Source organism: Nyctereutes procyonoides, unplaced genomic scaffold (genome assembly GCF_905146905.1).
Source record: "Nyctereutes procyonoides isolate TBG_1078 unplaced genomic scaffold, NYPRO_anot_genome, whole genome shotgun sequence".
NCBI classification, from domain to species: Eukaryota; Metazoa; Chordata; class Mammalia; order Carnivora; family Canidae; genus Nyctereutes; species Nyctereutes procyonoides.
In genome coordinates this window covers 77,652,816-77,672,573 of record NW_026575126.1, presented here as the reverse complement: position 1 = coordinate 77,672,573, position 19,758 = coordinate 77,652,816, and the positions used below count along the sequence as shown (strand labels likewise).

At 44.4% G+C, this 19,758-nt stretch overlaps 1 protein-coding gene and 1 pseudogene across 1 annotated transcript in view; one reads left to right on the top strand and one right to left on the bottom strand.

The window, feature by feature from the left end:
* LOC129519895 (E3 ubiquitin-protein ligase RING2-like) overlaps positions 1-6,754 on the bottom strand; it is a 66,006-nt pseudogene extending 59,252 nt beyond the window's left edge.
* Positions 6,755-17,411: 10,657 nt separating this feature from the next.
* VKORC1L1 (vitamin K epoxide reductase complex subunit 1 like 1) overlaps positions 17,412-19,758 on the top strand; it is a 69,766-nt gene continuing 67,419 nt past the window's right edge. The window contains exon 1 of the mRNA XM_055340267.1: positions 17,412-17,666. Coding sequence (XP_055196242.1) covers positions 17,473-17,666 — 194 coding nt within the window. The 5' untranslated portion in view covers positions 17,412-17,472. The remainder of the gene's footprint in view (positions 17,667-19,758) is intronic.

The following is a 19,758-nucleotide window of genomic DNA, read 5'->3' as shown; positions in this document are numbered from 1 at the left end:
GGTTGCATCAGCCTATGGATAGATGGAAGGTCACATCAATAGTCATGAATATCCCAAATGTCTCTGGGTCTTCCTTTCACCTATGTCCTGGGATCATCCTTCCACCATTCAGCGGACAACTGGCAGGTTCGTTACCCCAGGGCATCTACCGCATTCTCCCTTAGCCCCTGCTCTGGTCTCCTTGGTTGATGTCCACAGCCCCTAGGCAGGCTTGACCCCTGCTGAGCAAGTGGCATCTTTGTAGACACTGGTATCTCTGCTGAAAACACTGCTCTGAAGCCCCTAGAGTTAAAAAATGTTTAAAAGTGCCAGTATTGGTCAAAGACTTATGGGCAAGCATCACGATCCACTTGAGCTAATTTTTTTCCTAGGTTTACTTTATTTGAAAGGGAGGGATAGAGAGGAGGAAGGGAGTGAGAGGTAAGAGGTGGGGTGAGAGAGAGAATCTCAAGCAGACTTCCCACTGAGCACAGAGACTAATACGGGGGCTGGATCCCAGGACCCTGAGATCATGACCAGAGCCAAAATCAAGAGTTGCCACTTACCTGACTGAGCTACCTGGGACCCCAGCTTGGGCAAATTTATTTTTTTTTAAGATTTTATTTATTTATTCATAGAGAGAGAGAGAGAGGCGGAGACACAGGCAGAGGGAGAAGCAGGCTCCATTCAGGGAGCCTGACGTGGGACTCAATCCTGGGTCTCCAGGATCACGCCTTGGGCTGCAGGCGGCGCTAAACCACTGCACCACCGGGGCTGCCCAGCTTGGGCAAATTTAAAAAGAAAGGGAACATTTTTAAAAAGATTTTATTTATTTATTCATGAGAGACACAGAAACATAGGCAGAGGGAGAAGCAGGCTCCCTGTGGGGAACCTGATGTGGGACTTGATCTCAGGACCCCGGGATCACAACCTGAGCCAAAGGCAGACATTCAGCCGCTGAGTCACCCAGGTGCCCAAGAAAAGGAACATATTATTAAAAAGATATTGGATAGCTTTTAGAATTCCTGGAGGCCCGGGGAAAACATGATAGGAAGCTCAACAGATAGAAACAAAGGTCCAGATCCTATCTGGGGCTATTACAGTGAAGAAATCCCTCTCTATGATACCCTGGCATGACACCCAGCCTGTCCCCACTGACACAAGAATCCTGTCACCATCACCTCCAGAAGAACCTAGGTGGAGATGCTGCCACTGCATCTATTGTCCCTGACACAAGGCCTGTGGGTGTCCCCATGCCCCACCTCCAGCAAAGCTGGGAAAAGCAAGTGTCTAGTGTTTTCACCTCTTTCAGTGGGAAGTGAGCTCTGCTTCCTTAGGTGGGAGATTGCCCATTGTAGGAGCGGTTTACATCCTGGGCACCTGTGAGAGAACTAGATGTTCACTTGTAGTGGGGCTAGATCCTCTGCCCCATTCAACACTTGAGTCCCTCAGCCTGCTCTAGGCCACATGACATTTGTGCACAAAGTGCATGGTGTAGACCCCAGTGCCCACAGGACCAATTGTGGCCCCTCTTCCCCACAGCCACGTCTGACTTCTATTGATCTCTTCATGCACCCTCCTCACCTCCTCCAAACACCTGTGGAAATCTGCTTCTGGAGCAGCCATTCACCCATCCAGGGCAACAGTTCCTCCACCATGCTGGAAATCAAGGAAATCATGAAAACTCTTTCCTAATTCATGTAGCATTTCCCCTATCTTCTGAGCAAGCAAGTGGTTGAGGGGGGGTGGGTGGGTCCTGGTAGGTGTGACAGTATCCTGGCAGGCAGAGCTGGTACTTAAATGTGTTCCATGTCTGGGCCTAAATGGCTCCCTTCCTTCCAAGTATCTACCTGCATCTACTGACTTACATAGAGGGACCTTGGGGAAAAATAAACTTCAATCTGTTCACAATTTAGAACTATATGAATTTGTAGGAAGGGCTTGTTGAGAACATATTCCTAATGGCATGTGGTGTGGTAGCAGATGTTTAAATGGGGCCAGACTGAAGAGGAAAATGCAGGTGGACATAGGAAACAGACTTGGGTCTGATGTCAGAACCCATCCTACAAGTGTTTTTGCTCCAGGGAGAATGACCATGTGTGTCAGTTGAGAAAATGGTTTTACTGCAATCCACCAGTTTGGGGCCCAGATAATAGTGTCCCACCCTCCACAAGTGAGCATAGTACTGAGGGAGGGAGCTGTTTGTTTATTTGATTCTGTTACTTGCTTTTCATGGACATTTGTGGCCGGGGGAGTCAGCAGGGATTTGCCCCACAGGGGTGGGGTGACAGCAGGAGACCGGGGGGCAGGTCAACTCAGAGATGACTCCTCTGTTGGGCTGCCTTCTAGAGTTTGGGGTTGGTGGTAATAATTATCCTGAGGCAGTGGCAGCCGTGAATTGACTGGCAGTAGCCAGTCGGTGTGGGGGCCTATGCACTGGCATCTCTGAGAAGGTGTGGGGACCACTGGCTGCAGGGTCTTGGCTCAACCGGCATGACACTAGCAATGATGAAAGATAAACGAATAGTGAGAGTGATTCAGGGAAATAGGGGGCAGAGGCAGTGGTGTACTTGGTCTCAGAGAGGCACTTCTGAGAACCCCTGGGGGCTGTGACTGCATGGGCCCAGTTCAGTGAGCGATGACGGTAATGGTGATAATAATAGCATGCCAGATACTATTCTAAGTGCTTTCCATGTATTCCACTTAGTCCTCACAATTCTATTTTTTTAAGATTTTATTTCTTTGTTTGAGAGAGAGTATGTGCACAAGCACGAGTTGGGGGAAGAGGGGGCGGCTAGAGGCAGACTCCCTGCCAAGTAGGGAGCCTGGTCCAGGGCCCATCCCAGGACTTTGAGATCATGACCTGAGCCGAAATCAAGAGTCAGAGGCTTAACTGACTGAACCACCCAGGCACCCCCTCATGACCTCATTAAGTAGATATTATTATCATCTTCCTTCTACGACTCAGCCTTGGACAGGACATGTGGCAGTTTGTATTTTCCAAAGATGGCTGACACAATCTCCCAAGCCACACATTATTCTGCAACATGACTTTGGTCCTACCATTGAAAGATGAGGTTTATTCCCCTCCACTTGAATCTGAGAAGGCTTCTGAATCTCTTGTAACCTAGAGAAGGCAGCAGAAATGAGGCACTGTGATTTCCAAGGCCTAGGAAATCTGATTTCCTAGGTCAGAAAGGAGATGCACTTTCCACCTTGTACAGAAATACCTACCCTGAAGCCCTGAGCTGCCATGGAAGTAGTCTGACTGCCGTGAGGCCACCATGCTGTGAGGAAGCTCAAACTAACCCACGTGTAGGTCCCAAAACTACACGAAGAGAGAGGGAGAGATACCAGCAAGCCTCAGCTGCTCCATCCCCCTCAGCTGTTCCAGTCCCAACCACTCTCTGATTGCAACCACATGAAAGATACTGAGCCAACCAAGCCCTTCTGAAACTCCCAACCACAGAAACCATGAGAATAATAAAAGGATCATTGCTGTTTTAATCCACTACGTTTTGGTGTAATTTGTAATGCAGCAACAGATAAGTAACAACTTGCCCATGGCTTGTAAGCCGTGAGGCTGAAACCTGAACCTCAGTTTGGAGAACAAAAACACAACACATACACACATGGAGGCACTTTTTTTTTTTTTGAGAGCTCCATATATACCTGGGGAGGGGAACTGATTCATGCATAATCATCTGGTGTTCAAAATTCACAAGATCCACTTATAATTTTATTGTCACCGTGTTTGTACCTACAAGTTGATGCAGTCTGAGATATTCAAATTACATAGGAAAGCTAGAGCTTTTTAAAAAAAAAAAACAATGAAAAAAAAACAAAAACAAAAAAAAACAAACAAACAAAAATATATGTCTGGCTTCTCTCTAGCATGACTAGAATGACTAGAATGACTAGAATCAAAAATGCTTCTCTGGGGCTCCAGAGTAGCTTGGTGGGTTGGTGAGCTGACTCTTGGTCTCTGCTCAGGTCATGATCTCAGGGTCCTGGGATGGAGCCCCATGTTGGGCCCTGCACTTAGCAGGGAGTCTGCTTGAGGATTCTCCCTCCTTCTCCCTCTTCCTCTCCCACTGCCCACCCCCTCTCCCTCCAACTCGAGCACACACTCGATCTCTCTCTCTCTCTCTTAAATAGATAAATAAATCTTTTTAAAAAAGTGTTTCTCAGGACGCCGGGGTGGCTCAGCAGTTGAGCATCTGCCTTCGGCTCAGGTCGTGATCCCAGAGTCCTGGGGTCGAGTCCCTCATCCGGCTCTCTGCGTGGAGCCTGCTCCTCCCTCTGTGTCTCTGCCTCTCTCTTGGTGTCTCTCATGAATACATAAATTAAAATCTTAAAAAAAAATGTTTCTCAAAGACCCACCCTAGAGCGGAGGGGCTGGTTAAAAACATGCAGATTCCCAAGTGCCACCTAAATTTCCGAATTTGAATCTCTTAAAGGTAGGACCAGGACTCTGAATTTTTAGCAACTCTTCAGGGAATTTTTAAGCCTGTTAGAATTTGAAAACAACTGCTCTATGACCAATATCATTTAACCTAGAGAATATTCAGGGTGGGGCTTACAAATTACCCTCCCCTGAAAAATCATGCTCTCATTAACCCTTCAGTCAATGTTACTGCCTGAATTTGCCTGATCCTGAGAGGCTTGACAAAAATACACATTCCTATGCTTCTCCTCTGCTGGGAATCAGATATGAAGCAAAACCTGGGGAATCTGCATTTTATGTTAGGTGTTAAATGTTCTTGAAGTAACTACACGATTTGATATATTTCATGTAGTTATTGGAATACAGATCAGTTAAATTTGGTATAGCATTTACCCAATATGATAATCTTCGTCTTCAAATAGCAGTTTATTTTAAGCCATTGCTTCTGGAAAAACTTAATTTCACTGAATGCCACATTTTTTTTAGCCATAGAGACCAAGATTAAGACAACAATAGTTAACATTTATTGAGCACCTACTATTTAACCCTCCTCAAACACTCTGAGGCAGGCACCACTGCCATCCCCAGTTTATAGATTAAGATACTGAGGCAGAGGGACATTCAGGACCTTTCCAGGCATATGCAGCTAGTAAAGAGGTAGAGCTCCAACCTATGCTCTTAACCTACACAATACTGTCTCTCTGCCCTTATCCTAGACCAATTTCTCTGATGTTCCACATATGCCTTTATTCAACACTCTTTTTTGAAATGTAGTTTTTATATGAAAGAGGTTTACCTTGTGCTGTGTGTGACTCATGGCCAAAAGGTTGCTAGAAGAGGCCTTGTTTCTTCTAAAAAATATTTTCTACACCAGCATGGAAAGATCACCAACAAAATGATTAAAGACGATAAAACCTTTTGTTAATGATGTCTGAATAATTTATTCTTGGGCTTCCTGTGAACTGTTGAGGAGTTCATAGAGTATCTTGAGAAGTCTCTAATTAGGAAGTTTCAAAATAACCAAAATGATGAAATTTCATAATAGTTATGTTTGAAGACAACTGCTTTTAGCACTAGTCCCACTAGGAATTCAGCATCTTGGCAGGGGTTTATTTATTATGTGTTTTGCTTTAAACAGGAAGCATGTACACTTATTAGCTCGAAAGTGTTCTTGTCCTCATGTAGAGAGGAAAGTATGCAAAAAAATTAAGTGTGGTGTGCAGGGACAGCCAGGTACAGCTGGCATAGGGCTTCGCAGCTGGCTAGGATATGGACTGTGGGCAAATTAACTCACCTCTTCAGGGGCAGCATATGAGTCTCATCAGAGAATCTCGGAAATCCTCAATGAGAGAATCCTATACAATGAGGGCTTGCGGCAGTCGCTAGCAAATGATAGAATATTCTTGGTGATAGAATGTAGGAGAATGCAGAGACATTTAGGTTAGCCAAGCAGGATGAAAAACTGTCTGGAAATGGCCATGAAGTGCAGAAAGATGCCCCAACTCCTGCCGGGGCAATAGGGAAAACATTGATTAGGTCACAGCAGGTCTCCAATGAGAAACTAGGTTTGGTGAGTAACTGGAGAAGTAGAAGGAAAAAAGTGTGTTTCAGATACTCTTGCTGCATAATGTATATCCTCTTAGTTTCTTTCTTTTTTTTTAAAGAATTCTTTTTTTTTTAAATTTTTATTTATTTATGATAGTCACAGAGAGAGAGAGAGAGAGAGAGAGAGAGACGGGCAGAGACACAGGCAGAGGGAGAAGCAGGCTCCATGCACCGGGAGCCCGACGTGGGATTCGATCCCGGGTCTTCAGGATCGCGCCCTTGGCCAAAGGCAGGCGCCAAACCGCTGCGCCACCCAGGGATCCCTCCTCTTAGTTTCAAAGGCTTAAAAAACAATCAATCCCTCCCCCCTATGATTCTAGGAATTGACTGTATTCAGCTAGGTGGTCTTCACTTGGGTTCCTCCTGCTGTTGCTATGGTTGGGGCTGGAGTATTGCAGTCTTCTTCAGTTCCATGTCTAGTGACTAATTCTGGCTGTCAGTGGGGACCTGGGGCTGTTGGCTGGGAGATCTAAATGCCCTCTCTGTTTAGCCTGGGCTTCTTCATGGCATGGTGCCTGGGTTCAGAGAGCAAACATCCCAAGAAGACCATGAGGAAGGTGTATCATCTTATATGATCTAGCCTCAGAAGGTACAGAGGGTCACTTCTGCCACAGTCACAGACCCTCTTGGACTCAAAGGAACACAAACCCCACCCTGACAAGAGAGGGGTCAACATCACAGTGAAGAAGGACTTGTAGCATGGGGGAATCTTGTTACCGCCATCTTGGAAAATGCAATCTGCCATAGAGGTTAAGTACAAAGAGCAGAATATTGGATCTTAAGAATTCAGAAATCTGGCCAAAAAGGATCGCAAGGGCCGCTCCTATGGGCAGTTTAAATGGAATGGAAGCAAAGGTCATCAGAGTTGAGGAAGGTATGGGACGATGAGTCAGGGGAATTGCATGGCCCTCACATGGACACTGACATCCTCAGGAAAGCTGAGGACTTGAGAGAGGTATGGTGAAGGCAGAGAGGGCTGACACTGCTGTAACGGCTTCTAAGCCTTTGGTTCTGGAGTGATTAAAAAAAAAAAAAGTAATCCCCACGGGGAGGACTTCTCTTATTTGGGAAAAGATATTTGCTGTGGGTCTATTGTTTGTGCAAAGATACTAATGGTTAACATTTTTACAGTGCTTATCCTTTCATTCAAAATGTATTTACTAGGTACCTGCTCTAGTCAGGTCTATTTTTTTTTAAGATTTTATTTAATTATTTTGAGAGAGAGAGAGAAGGAGAGAGTGCACAAGCAGGCAGAGGGGCAGAGGGAGAGGGAGAAGCAGACTCCCCGCTGAGCAGGAAGCCCAACGTGGGGCTTGATCCCTGGACTCCAGGATCATGACCTGAACTGAAGGCAGATGTTTAACCGACTGAGCACTGAGAGAGAGAGGCAGAGGGAGAGAGAGAATCCCAAGCAGACTCCATGTAGGGCTCCATGCGGCACTCGATCTCACAACTCTGAGATCATGACCTGAGTAGAAATCAAGAATCAGAAGCTTATAGCCAACTGAGCCACACAGGTGCCCCTTGGCAAGTCTATTCTAGATGCTGATCTAGACGCTGATACAGTAGTGAACAAAGCAGACAGAGATCTCTACCCTGTTAAGTTTAGATTTTAAAGGGAGAGACAAACATAAAAGAGATATTTTTTTAAGCATAACACATATAATGTTATACGGTGGTAAATACTAAGGAAAAAAAATCCACAATCTCTGTGCATATTAGATCCTAGCACAGGGTCTAAGAGCATGGATCTGAGAGCCAGACAGCTGGGGCTTGAATCCCAGTTCTTCGACTTACTAGCTATGTGATGTTTGGCCTCTCTGATCCTCAGTTTCCTTATCTGTAAACCATAGAAAACAATAGTTCCCACATCGACACTTGTTGTCAGGATGAAATGAGTTAATACAGGTAAAGAATTTATAACAGGATGACAGGGACATTGAAGCCTGCTGGGGGGAAGTCACAGGCTTCAGAGTTCCTACTGGAGCTCTGGGACCAGGCTCAGGTTATCAGTCAGGAACCTTGTTGTGGTTCATGGATCTTGGGAGGAAAAGACCTCCATATGAAGACATATCAAAGGATCCTCAGGCTGCCCCAGGGTAGTATGTGGGATGGCAGCGTATAGATGAGATTTCAGCAGATTTCAGGATTAAACCCTGGGTTCAACCTACTGCAGACCCAGGGAAATATCTGTTTTCACCTTGAAGCAGGAACAAGATTTTGGAACTTAGTTATACTAATAGAGTAGAATGGAAAGGGAGAGGTGGTGAATAATGCACTCATTACATTCTAGTAACAAGCAGAGCATCCGAGTGAAATTGCCCTCTGGGAAAACACATAGGTGGAAAGAGGGAGAACACTTGAATCAGACAAGCCTGGGTTCTAATTGAAGTTCTACCTCTTTTTTTTTTTTAATTCCAGTTAGTTACCACATATGGTATAATATGAGTTTCAGGTGTACAATATAATGATTCCACCCTTCCATGCAACACCCAGTGTGAAGCTCTACCTCTTAAGTAATTAGACAACTTACTCAACCTCTGAGGCTTATTTTTCTCCTGAAAACTGAGGATCATGATACCTACACTATACAGATCTTATGAAGTTTAAGTATAGCTTATCAAGAGGCTGGCACAGTGTCCAGCACTTAGATGTGTGATCAGGTGATGGCCTCTTCACCTAGTGGGTCAACAGGTCACCTGTGTGCATAGGATGTGTACTGGTCCACTCCTCATCAATATTTAAAAATGAGCATTTCTTCTGTATTGATAGTTATTAAATGATATCAGAATCCACTCTTTCTCTATAGGACATTTACTTTGAGTGATGTTTTCCTGAAGGACCCTGGGACACCTGGGCTTCACAGATTCTGCTGTAGAAAGATATCTGGCCAGCTACTTCCAATATTGTCCTGCCATATCCTTGCTGTGACCTCTCCCTAAACAAAAAATGAAGAGTATAGCATCCAGCTCAGCAAAACAAGCTGGGGGGCATGAACAAGCTTATGGAAACCTTTTAGGATTTCTGGTTTGAGCATGGTGGATTAAGCCAACACAGAAAACAAAAAATACATAAATATTGGATAAAACATTCTCAGAAAAAAAACTTTGCTACATAACCAAGCTTGGCAGGAAGAAAGGCACATCTCCAGGTGTTAATGAAAGATAGACCTTGAAACCAGCACAGGGAATGGAGTTGTAGCTGCAGTGGCCTGGGGGGATGTGGCCAGGGATGCCAAGATCCCTGCTAGACTGAATCTGTCCCTCCAACAAAAAGAAATGGGGAGAAAGTCTTTGGGAGCACAGAGTTGGAGGTTTCCTGAATGAAGTGTCATTCAAGCTGGTCTCATTCATTCATTCATTCATTCACCCATTCACCAAGTACTGTGCCAGGCACTACACCAACTACTGGGAATATAAAAGACCCAGCCACTGGCCTCATGGAGTTTGCAGTTAGTAGAGACAGCATTAAATGGGCAATTACAATGCAGAAGCTCTACTTGCACTTTTTTTTTTTTAGAGAGAGAGAGAGTTTGTAAACGGGGAGGGGCAGGAGGAGAGAGAGAATCTCAAGCCAACTCCGTGCTGAGCATGGAACCCAATGTGGGGATTGATCTCAGGACTCTGAGACGACCTGAGTGGAAATCAAGAGTCAGATGTTTAACCAACTGAGCCATCCAAGCTCCCCTCCATGTGCACACTTTTAAAAACAGCTTTATTAAGATAAAATTCACATGCCATAAAATATACCTTTTTAAAATGGTTTTAGCATATTTACATTGTTGTGATTCCACCACCACAATTGAATTTCAGAACATTAAATTACTTCAAAAAGAAACTCCATAACCATTAGCAGTCACTTAGTATTTTCCATCACCCCAGCTCCTTGTTACTAGGAATCTATTTTCTCTCTCTAGAGGTTTCCCTATTCTGGGCATTTCATTTAAAAGGAATAACACAATATGTAGCCTTTTATGTCTTCTTTCACTTAGCATGTTTTCAAGGCTCATCCATGATGTAGCATGCAAAAGTATTTTGTTCCTTTCTATGGCTGAATAGTAATAGTCCATTGTACGCATATACTTTTGTTTATTCATTTGTCAATTAATGGAAATTTTTTGCCATTAGGAATAATGTTCCTATGAACATGCTCATGTGTAAGTTTTTGTGTGGACACATGTTTTCAATTCTTTTAGATATATACCTAGGAGTGGAGTTACTGGGTCATATGGTAATTCTGTGTTTAACATCTTAAAGAATTGCCAAATTGTTTTCCAAGTTACTGCACCATTTTATATTCCTTACCAGCAATGTATGAAGTTTCCATCTGTGTATAAATTTTGACGTTTACATTCTTGAATTGGAAATCAACCTCCCAGAGTTGTGCCTATCAGCAGAAGAAGGTCTTGGCTCTCTAATGGTACTGCAGAAAGGGTGATGAACAGCTTTGCCTGTCTGGGAACAGAGGGGCTTCTTCTGTACAACAATAGGGCTCTTCTGTGTGAGCCCCCAACAGGGACAGCCTCACCTAGTTTCTCTCACAGTGTGAGCTCTGTGAGGCAAGGGCCATTTCTCATCTTTTCCACTATGGCTCCAACCCTTACAGCTATTCCTGGCATGTAGTAGGTGCCCAATAAATATTTGTGGAATAAATGATTGGATTAGCCTCTTGCTTTGTCTGTCCAGTTACCTCTTCCTGCTTTTGGGAATAGCACTCCTTTATTCTTTGGGAGGGCTGCTTCTTTGTAGAATCTCCTATGGGTATGTGGGCTGCCAGACCCAGCACTCTTTCTAGCTACAGGGCCCATGAATGACCTAAGGCTGGTCAACCTGGAATCTTCAATTAGGATTTTTTACAGTGAACTTAAGAGGTGATAGGCAGTTCCTTTCTGGTAGGAGAAGATAAAGATGCAAGATGGAAGAACTACAGTAGCTACTTTTCCTTCTGAATGCACAGCTTTCCTGAGAGAACAAAATCAACACATAGATGGGCAGAGAGAATCCTGATGGAGTTTGAATCCCTGGCCTGGTGAACTGGGTCTGTATTAGCAGAATCTTCACTATTATAACAGAGGTGGGAAAGTCTTCCAGGAGAGAGAGATAAGTAAGCTGTGAATAAGTAAGAAGTTTGAAATATCCAAGGTGAGAGGTAGTGAAATGTAAGTGAGGAATTCAATGTCTTCTCTATCGTTCAGCAAAAAAAAAAAAAAAAAAAAAAAAAAAAAAAAAAAAACCCACCACTAAGAGAGGGAGAAGGCAAGATATCATGTGGGAGAAGACATCTGCAATAAACTTATTGACAGAGAATTTGTATCCAGAATATATAAAGAATTTCCAGGGGCACCTGGGTGGCTCAGTGGTTGAGTGTCTGCCTTTAGCTCAGGGTGTGATCTCGGGGTCCTGGGATCGAGTCCCACATCGGGCTCCCCGCACCAAGCCTGCTTCTCCCTCTGCCTATGTCTCTGTGTCTCTCTCTGTGTGTCTCATTAATAAATAAATAAAGTCTTTAAAAATAGAATTTCTATAATCTCATAAGACAGACAACCTAATTTTTTAAGTAGGAAATAGACACTTCACAAAGAGAACTTTTATGTACTCAATAACCATATGAAATGTGCTCAAATTCATTAGTCTTCAGGCAAAGGCTATTTTCAAACCACAATGAAATCCCTCAAGAGAGCCACCAAAAGGTGTAAAAAGTAATAGCACTGATACTGCCAAAGTTTGGTGAGGCTGTGGGGCATAGAGAAATCTCATACATTGCTAATGGGAGTTTAAATTGGTATAACCACTTTGGAAAACTGTTTGGTCATGTGGTGGCCCTGAGTACACCACTTAGATCTCCCTTCAAAGACAGCCTGCTTCAAGGGGGCTAGTCGGCCAATAGCTTCCAGCTGCCGTACCTTTGGATCCACCCCAGTGTTCATGTTGAGGCCATGGTTTTTCCAGGCTGCCAGCCAGGGACTGTGCTAGTTGTGCAGAGGTGCTAGTGCCAGGCCATCCTGAATCCTGCCTTGCAGGTAACTCCTATGGTGGACACTCTGTACACTGGGCTCCCTGACAGCCTGGCTGGGACTGCAGGCTTTCACAGTGGTCAGACCTGCATTGTGGTCTGGAGGTTCCTCATGTCTGCTTTTCCTCCATCTCTCTTTTATCCTTCCCAGGAATTGCCCCTGTAAATTTCTTGCACATCGAATTCTACCTTGGCATTTTCTTTGTGGAAGACTGAATTGACAGAGGCAGTATGTACTAACACTGTCTGACTCTAAGCCCACTCTTGGACATATTGCCAAAAGAAATGAGTGCTCATGTCCACCAAAATATGCTTATAGAACATTATTAATGGCAGCTAAAAGAAGATCAATGTCTATCAACAGTGGACAGAATGGATAAATAAAATTGTGATTATAGTCAGGAACAAGACAAGGATGTCCATATTGTTATTTAACATAGTACTGGAAGTCTTAGCCTCAGCAATCAGACAACAAAAATAAATAAAAAGCATCTAAATTGGCAGGGGAGAAGTAAAACTTTCACTATTTGCAGACAACATGATAATCTATGTAGAAAATCTGAAAGACTCCACCAAAATATTACTAGAATACATGAATTCAGCAAAGTAGCAGGATGTAAAATCAACGTACAGAAATCTGTTGCATTTCTGTACACCAGTAATGAAGCTGCAGAAAAAGACACCAAGGAATTGGGATCAATCTCATTTACAATTGCACCCAAAACAGTAACATACCTAGGAATAAATCTAACCAAAGAGGTAAAAGATCTGTACTCTGAAACTTTATAAAATAAATGGAAGAAGACACAAAGAAGTGGAAAAACATTCATTCATGTTAATTGACTGGAAAAACAAACATCCTTAAAATGTCTATAACTACCCAAAGCAGTCTATACATTTAATGCAATCCCTATCAAAATACCACCAGCACTTTTCACAGAGCTGGAACAAACAATCCTAAAATTTATATGGAACCAGAAAAGACCCTGAATAGCCTAAACAATCCTGAAAAAGAAAACCAAAGCTAGAGGAATCAAGATTCTGGACTTCAAGCTATATTACAAAGCTGTGATCGTCAAGACAGTGTGGTACTGGCACAAAAACACATAGATCAATGGAACAAAATAGAAAACCCAGAAATGGACCTACAGCTATCTGGTAAAATAATCTTCAACAAAGCAGGAAAGAGGGGGATCCCTGGGTGGCTTAGCGGTTTAGCGCCTGTCTTCGGCCCAGGGCGTGATCCTGGAGTCCGAGGATCGAGTCTCGCATCTGGCTCCCTGCGTGGAGACTGCTTTTCCCTTTGCCTGTGTCTCCGCCTCTCTCTCTCTCTCTTTCTGTGTGTGTGTCTCTCATGAATAAATAAGTAAAATCTTTAAAAAAAAATCAGGAAAGAATATCCAGTGAAAAGAGAAGTCTTTTCAATAAATGGTGTTGGGGAAACTGGAAAGCAACATGCAGAAGAAGAAACTGGGCCTCTTATACCATACACAAAAATAAATTCAATATAGATTAAAGACCTAAATGTGAGGACTGAAACCATAAAAATCCTAGAGGAGAATACAGACAACAACCCCTTTGACCTTGGTCATAGCAACTTTTTACTAGACACGTCTCTAGAGGCAAAGGAAATAAAAGCAAAAGTAAACTATTAAGACTTCATCAAGAGAAAAAGTTTCTGCACAGAGAAGGAAACAAAACTAAAAGGCAGCTTCTGGAATGGGAGAAGGTATTTGCAAATGACATATCGGATAAAGGGCTAATATCAAAATCTAGAAAGAACTTATCCAACTCACCACCCCCAAAACTGAATAATCCAGCTAAGAAATGGACAGAAGACATGAATATACATTTCATCAAAGAAGACATCCAGATGGCCAACAGACACATGAAAAGATGCTCAACATCATTCATCATCAGGGAAATACAAATCAAAACCACAATGAGATACCACCTCACAGCTGTCAGAATGTCTGAAATTAACTACTCGGGAAACAACAGATGTTGGAGAGGATGCAGAGAAAGGGGAACCCTCTTGCACTGTTGGTGGGGATGCAAACTGGTGCAGCCACTCTGGAAAACTGTGTGGAGGTTCCTCAAGGAGTTAAACATAGCGCTACCCTACGATCCAGCAACTCCATTACTAGGATTACTAGGTATTTATCCAAAGGATACAAAAATACTGATTCAAAGATTCAACATGTACCCTGATGTTTATAACAGCCTAATCAACAAGAGCCCAAATATTCATCAACTGATGAATGGATGAAGAAGATGTGGGATACACACACACACACACACACACACACATACACACGCACATACACACACACACACACACACACAATCGAATATTACTCAGCAATTAAGAAAAATAAATCTTGCCATTTGCAACGACGTAGATAGAGCTAGAGGGTATTTTACTAAGCAAAATAAGTCAGTCAGAGAAATACCATATGATTTCACTTGTGTGTGTAACTTAAGAAAACAAAGCAGATGAACATAGGAGGAGTTAAAAAAAAAAGGAGACAGGGAAGCAAACCATAAAAGACTTTTAACTATAGAGAACAGACTGAAGGTTGGTGGAGGGAGGTGGGTAGGGGGATAAGCTAAATGGATGATGGGTATTAAGGAGGGCACTTATTATGATGAACACTATGTTATATTTAAGTAATGAATCACTAAATTCTATTCTTGAAACCAATATCACACTATAAGTTAACTAACTAGAATTTAAATGAAAATTTGAAATAAAAAAATTAAATATAAAAGTAAAACTGCTATTCATATTGTGGACTAGAACACAGCAATGAGAAATAACAAGAGCTATGCATGATAGCATGGATAAACCTCACAGCCGTAATGATGAGTGAAAGAAGCCAGATGGTCAATGGGTCTCATCAAGTCAGGAAAGGAATATAGAAGGAGGGGGGTTGTGGGAGACTAATCTCATTCAGATTTATGGAAACCAGTACCAGTAGAGAGAGTGGTGATCTTTTGGGGACTGTGGTAAGCAGCCTTTAAGATAACTCCCAGTGATCCCATCGCCTGGTTTCCATGCTTTTGTGTTAATAACCCCTCCCTTTTGATGCAGATAGGACCTAGAGACTAGCTTCTTTTTTCCTCTCTAGCATTATTAAGAAATAATTGACATACAACATTGTGTAAGTTTAAAGTGTACGTGATGATTTGATATATGTAGGTATTGTGAGATGACTACCCCAATAAAGTTAGTTAACACATCCATCACCTCATACCTTTTGTGTGAGTACGTGGTGAGAACGTTTAAGATTTACTCTCCCAGCAACTTTCAAATATATAATATGGTATTAACTACATTCACCATGTTGTACCTTCAATCTCCAGAACTGATTCATTTTATAATTGGAAGTTTGTACCCTTCGACCAAATTCTCCCCATTTCCCCCACTCTCCAGCCCCTGCCAATCACCAGTCTACTCTGTTTCTGAGTTTGGCTTCTTCAGATTCCACATACAAGTGAGATTGTATAGTATTTGTCTTTTTCTGCTGACTTATTTTACTCACCGTAATGTTCTTAGGATTCATCAACATTGTCTCAAATGATAGGATCTCCTTCATTTTTATGGTTGAATAATATTCCATTGTACAATACCACATTTTCTTTAACCATTCATTCTTTTTAAAAAGTTCATTTATTTATTTGAGAGAGAGAGAGAGAGAGTGCAGAGGGAGGGGCAGAAGGAGAGAATCTTCAAGCAGACTCCCCGGCTGAGCACGGAGCTCACTGGGGGGCTGGATGCTGGTGGGGCTCCATTGTGGCAGGCAAGGTACCCACTGAGCAGGGACCTCATTGCATGGTTCCACTCCACAGCCCGTGATATCATGACCTGAGCTGAAACCAAGAGCTGGTTGCTCAAGCGACTGAACCCCCAGGCACCTCTTTATCTGTTCATCCTTGATGGACAGTTAGGTTGGGGACTAGCTTCTAAGTAACAGAATAAGTAAAAGTGAGTGGCTGTCTATTCTGAGATGAGTTTACAACAAAGACTTCCATTTCTCTCTCCTATTCCTTGCCCCAGGGGAAGATAGCAGCTTCTTATAGAAAAGGTACAAGTGGCTGGAACTAATGAAGGACCTGAGGCCTGACAATGGTGTTTGAGTGAGACTGAAAGAGGATTCTATGCCTTGAGATGCCTGCAGCCCTGGCTGACAAGTTGAATGCAGCTTTGTGAGGGACCCTGAACCAGAGGACCCAGCAAAAGGGCACCCACATCCCTGACCCACAGAAACTGTGAGAAAATAAGGGACTTTAGTTTTAGGCTGCTAAAATTGGGATAATCTGTTTTCCAACAATAGATAATACAAGCACATTGCTTATCACTCAAAATCACTAAATAAAGCTCCTGAAATCTCTTTGAGAGATGCAACCAGGGGAAAAGCTGGCCACCTCCAAGAATGTTTCTTTTTTCTTAAGGACAGTGACAATCACATACATGTATATTCTTTTTAATTGTGACCATCAGGAAGCACAGAGGCAAGTTTATGGTTCAGTTTTAATAATTATGCAAGGCCTTATGACCTGCTTATCTGTGTTCTTACTCCTGGTGTTTCCTTTTATTCTGACTTTTTTCCTTTGTCCTGTTTTTTCAGTTCATTTTCACATTTTTCTATACTACACTAATTATGTTAAGCCATCTCAAATTCACCTTACAGAGAAGCAAAGCATTCATAATAAAATTTTTGGTTTTTTCATAAATAATTTTTAAAGATATTTAAGTTTGCACCTGTTGAACACGAAGGTGCTTGGTGGGGAACAACAGGTAATGGAAGCATGGCTCTGGAGCTCTGGGCATTGGCCAGGGATAATTTGGGTTGGGTCAAAAAATATCAAATAATAATGACAGGAAAGGAAAACACGCTGGCAACTGATCACCCCTCCCCGGGGGGAGGGGCCAAGGGCTCACTCAATCCCGCAGGGCGGTGTCTTTGGAATTTATTCTTCATTGCCCGGGTCCCTTTCGCCCCTCAAGCCCCGCCCCGCCCCTTCCCCGGCCCGGCCCCGCCCCCTACCCGGCCACGCCCCCTCGGCCCTGCCCGCCGCGCGCGCCGCGCCGCGCCGCGCCGCCTCAGTCTCCGCCTGCCGGTCCGGCCTCCCGACGGTTGCGCGCTCCGCCCCTCCCTCCGCGCCCGCGCGCGCCTTCTCCGCCCCGCCGGGCTCTCTCCTTTCGGGGCGGTTGGGCCGCGGGCCTGTGGGGGCGGGGCCCAGAGGAGGCCGTAGAGCCAATGGGGCGCGGCGGCGGCGGCGGCGGCGGAGGCGGCGGCGGCGGCGGCGGCGGCGGCGGCTGGGTCGGGCCCCGACGGGCGGCGGCGGCTGAGGTGGAGGCGGAGGGAGGCGGCGGCGGCGAAGGCGGCGGCGGCGGCGGCGGCGGCGGCGGCAGCGGGGGGAAGATGGCGGCGCCCGTCCTGCTGAGAGTGTCGGTGCCGCGGTGGGAGCGGGTGGCCCGGTACGCAGTGTGCGCCGCCGGGATCCTGCTCTCCATCTACGCCTACCACGTGGAGCGGGAGAAGGAGCGGGACCCCGAGCACCGGGCCCTCTGCGACCTGGGGCCCTGGGTCAAGTGCTCCGCCGCCCTGGCCTCCAGGTAGCCCGGCGGGGGGAGCGGGCCGGGAGCGGCCGGGAGCGGCCGGGAGCGGCCGAGCGCGGTGAGGGCGGAGGCTGGGGGTGGGGAGCGCGCGGCGGGAGCTCGGGCCTGGGGGGTGGCGGGGACCGGGCCGCGGGGGGACCGACGGCGCTGCGCGGTGGCCGGGGCGGGGGGCGGGTGGGCTGCGGCCCGCGGGAGGGCCGCGGGGTGGAGGTGGGCGCGAGACCGCGAGGACGGATGAGGTGGCAGAGGCAGCCGGGAGGCCGGAGCGCACCGGGAGCACTCGGGCAGGCGGGGGCCGGCCGGGAAGGAGCGACAGGGGTTCGCCGAGGGGGGGTTCCGGCCGGCTGGACAGATTTCCCGGTTCTGGCCGGCGGAGCTGGGTCGGGAGTGTGGGACCCTGCCCGGGGGAGCCGTGAGGTCACCGTCCGCCGCTCGTGCCGGCTGGTTGCAGTCCGAGGCGGTGCGGCCGGCGTGGGCTCGGGGCTTGCTTCCCCCTGTCTCCCCGCTACGAGGACAGGTGTTTCTGTGGTCAGGCCTCTTTGTACTCGGCGCTAAGGAGAATTCTTGAGACGGTGACATTTGCAGACAAACACGAATTTGACCCTCCTCTGGAAGAAGATACCGGCACTTAACATATCTGATTTCTTGGATTCCCCCTCGTTTATTTCCGTGCGCCCAAGAGGGGGAATTGGCCTGACTTTGGGTCTAGTTAAAGCCTTCTTTACCTAAAATAGAGGGGTATGTCAAGTGTAGTAATAGAGGGGCATTAGGTTGACTTTTAAACATTGTAGATTAGTATAATGGGACACTCATAGAAGATTAGAAATGCACGCCTTGCCTAAGTAGAGGGATTGGTTTGTTTTACTGATAGCTTCAAGTTTTTAAAAATGTTCTAGTGATTTTTCTGTCACATTCTGTTTTCTGCACTAGGTTTTCCTAGGCAAGTTAGTTTGCAAAAGAAGAAGAATTTACATCCTAAAGTGGCTGCCTCTTTTTTTCTAAAAGTAGCAAACGTAAAATAAATGACTTCAAAATTGATAGGTTGCAGTTTTTATAGAGACATGCTTAATATGTTGCATTTCTTAACAGCACTTATATTCAAGCAGTTTCTTCCCCCTCCCCCCCCTCGTTGATCTGTAAATTGCTAGGTAGACGGTAATGTATAGCTCACTAGTTTATTTTGACCTACATATTGGTGATTACATGAACAAGCAAGCATTGGAGTTTGTCTTGTTATTGTTTACAAACTTCAGGTTGCCAGTCTTTTTCCACTTAGAGGGTTCTGTCTCATTTGCCCTTAAACCAAAATCCTGTGCTTTAGTGGGAAAATAGTCCTCATTATTGCTACATTAAACACATGTTTAAAATGTAGATATTAGTTAACAGTTACAACCTATCAATGTGACAGAAAGCTCACATTTTTGGTTGGGTATTTTGAACCAAGTCAGTAGACTTAATAGATTCAGCATCCCTTTGAGAACCACAGAGTGTATTTTATGCAAACATTTGTATGTTTATTTCACTTCCAATGGAAAGGACTTTTATACTTAAAAGTTCCTCGCACCCAAAGTTAATTGAATGAATATGTAGTGAAGAGTCCATCCAGCAGTATATTTCAAGTGATTTAAGAAAAGGAAATAATAACTTTTGATACTAGATTAGTATGCAGTTTAGGCAGATTTATCACCAATTTTAGATTTGCAAATGTTGTATCCTATAATAAATTTAACTGGACTTTTTAACTTGTGGGCATGGAAAGAGTGCTTTATGTTTTTCAAACTGTATGATTAAATTTTTAAAATTGACTTTCCTTTAAAAAGGAGTGTTTTTGAATCATGCAATAAGTATAGACTATAAATATTTTAACATATCCTTTAAGATCCAGGTTTTTGTGCTCTTTTAAAAAATTTTTTTTTAAATATTTTATTTATTTATTTATTCATGAGAGACACACACACACACAGAGGCAGAAACATAGGCAGAGGGAGAAGCAGGCTCTCTGCCGGGAGGCCGATATGGAACTTTTTTTTTTAATTTTTTTATTTTTATTTTTTTAAATTTATTTATGATAGTCACAGAGAGAGAGAGA